This window comes from Sander vitreus, unplaced genomic scaffold, assembly GCF_031162955.1.
Source record: "Sander vitreus isolate 19-12246 unplaced genomic scaffold, sanVit1 ctg248_0, whole genome shotgun sequence".
In the NCBI taxonomy this organism is placed as follows: Eukaryota; Metazoa; Chordata; class Actinopteri; order Perciformes; family Percidae; genus Sander; species Sander vitreus.
Window position 1 is genome coordinate 135,001 of NW_027595419.1, and position 2,500 is coordinate 137,500.

General features: G+C 50.6%; 1 protein-coding gene across 1 annotated transcript in view; it reads left to right on the top strand.

The window, feature by feature from the left end:
• Positions 1 to 2,500, top strand: part of dcst2 (DC-STAMP domain containing 2) — a 36,360-nt gene that overhangs the window by 25,617 nt on the left and 8,243 nt on the right. The window contains exon 13 of the mRNA XM_078244476.1: positions 2,302 to 2,426. Within this exon, the coding sequence (XP_078100602.1) occupies positions 2,302 to 2,426 (125 nt within the window). The remainder of the gene's footprint in view (positions 1 to 2,301; positions 2,427 to 2,500) is intronic.

Sequence of the window (2,500 nt, forward strand, 5' to 3'; positions counted from 1 at the left end):
ATAAATTGTATTTTATATAGCACTTTTCATGAACTCAAAGTTGCTTTACAGGGTATAGATAATAAAGACAAACAAACAAAACAAAACAAGATTCAGGCACAGATGAGAAGGGGGGGGGGGCGTGGGGCTAGGGATAGGCAGTGAAGAGATGGGTCTTGAGGCGGGACTGGAAGATGGTGAGGGACTCAGAGGTGCGGATCTCTTGGGGGAGGGAGTCCCAGATCCTGGGAGCTGCTCTGGAGAATGCTCTGTTCTGCTCTGCTCGGCTGAGGTGGATCTGAGGGACCGTGAGGGTTGGTACGGGGAGAGGAGACCGGCTGAGGTGGATCTGAGGGACCGTGAGGGTTGGTGGGAGAGAAGAGACTGGCTGAGGTGGATCTGAGGGACCGTGAGGGTTGGTAGGGGGAGAGGAGACCGGCTGAGGTGGATCTGAGGGACCGTGAGGGCTGGTACGGGGAGAGGAGACCGGCTGAGGTGGATCTGAGGGACCGTGAGGGCTGGTACGGGGAGAGGAGACCGGCTGAGGTGGATCTGAGGGACCGTGAGGGTTGGTAGGGGGAGAGGAGACCGGCTGAGGTGGATCTGAGGGACCGTGAGGGCTGGTACGGGGAGAGGAGACCGGCTGAGGTGGATCTGAGGAACCGTGAGGGTTGGTAGGGGGAGAGGAGACCGGCTGAGGTGGATCTGAGGGACCGTGAGGGTTGGTAGGGGGGAGAGGAGACCGGCTGAGGTGGATCTGAGGGACCGTGAGGGTTGGTACGGGGAGAGGAGGTCAGTGAGGAATGAGGGGGCCAGATGGTGGAGGGCTTTGTAGGTGAGGACCAGGATTTTGTAGGTGATCCGGTGGGAGATAGGAAGCCAGTGGAGTTGTTTTAGGACTGGAGTGATGTGGTGCCAGGATTTGGAGCAGGTGATGAGGTGGGCGGCTGAGTTCTGGACCAGCTGGAGTCGGTTGATGTGGGTGGAGCTGATGCCAAGGAGAAGTGAGTTGCAGTAGTCCAGTCGGGAGGAGATGAAGGCGTGAATGAGTCTTTCAGCAGCGGGGGGTGTGAGAGAGGGTCTGATTTAACCCCTGCCAGTGCCTTGGGGACCGACTCACTTTTACATTTTAACCATTTTAATTTTTACCTTCTTTTCCTTGTTTTAAACAGCTTTTATATAACCGAACCCGGCTTTTTTAAGGAGGTTTCTAAGTGTTTTATTCACACCAGTGGTCCCTTTTAACCCAAACCTAACCCTGTATTTTAACCTCAAGGGTGAGCAGCATTAGCAGCAGCTGAGAGTTTATCATGTGACAGAGAAAACATGAAAGGTGGAGCAGTATGTCCTGTATGTCCCTTATACACACACACACACACACACACACACACACACACACACACACACACACACACACACACACACACACACACACACACACACACACACACACACACACACACACAGACACACACAGACACACAGACACACACACACACAGACACACACAGACTCAGAGACACAGAGACACAGACACACACACACAGACTCACACACACACACACACACACACACACACACACACACACACACACACAGACACACACACACACACACACACACACACACACACACACACACACACACACAGACACACACACAGACACACACACACACACACACACACACACACACACACACACACACACACACAGACACACACACACACACACACACACATACACACATATACACACATACGCAGACACACACACAGACACACATACACACACATACACACATACGCAGACACACACACACACAGACACACAGAGACACACACACACACAGACACACACAGACACACACACACAGACACACACACACACACACACACAGACACACACACACACACACACACACACACACACACACACACACACACTAAGGTGGAGCAGTATGTCCTGTATGTCTCTTACCAGCTAACATATTTCTAGATGCAGCATGAATATGGAGCGTCTACCTCAGTTCATGTAACACAAATGTCAAATTTCAAGCCAAAAGGAATACTTGGGATTGACGGTGTTGGTAAATATTCATGAAAAAAGACACGTTTGTGAAGGGCAACACAGATGTTGATAATGAACAACTAAACACGTTACACACTGGACCTTTAAAGGATATAAAATTGAATAAAACACCCAAATTCAATGAAAGTAGTGACTTGATCATTTCTTTAACTTGTGAAGAGCGTCGTAGAGAACCATCCACGTTATTTGGTTGAAAGAAACGATAAATGAAGTGTGTCTGTGTGTGTCTCAGGTTACCTGGAGGGTCTTACCTGTCTCACCTGCTGGGTCTGTCGTCAGTCAGCTGTCTGTTCTGTGGCGATGCGATGAGACCTGAGGACGACAACATGGCCGCCTGTGATGTCCCCCAGTGTCCAGGTACCATAGTCAGTATATATAATGGAGCACCAGACCCCGTGTCTCTGGACGGAGACCAGTGGAGGACATTAGAA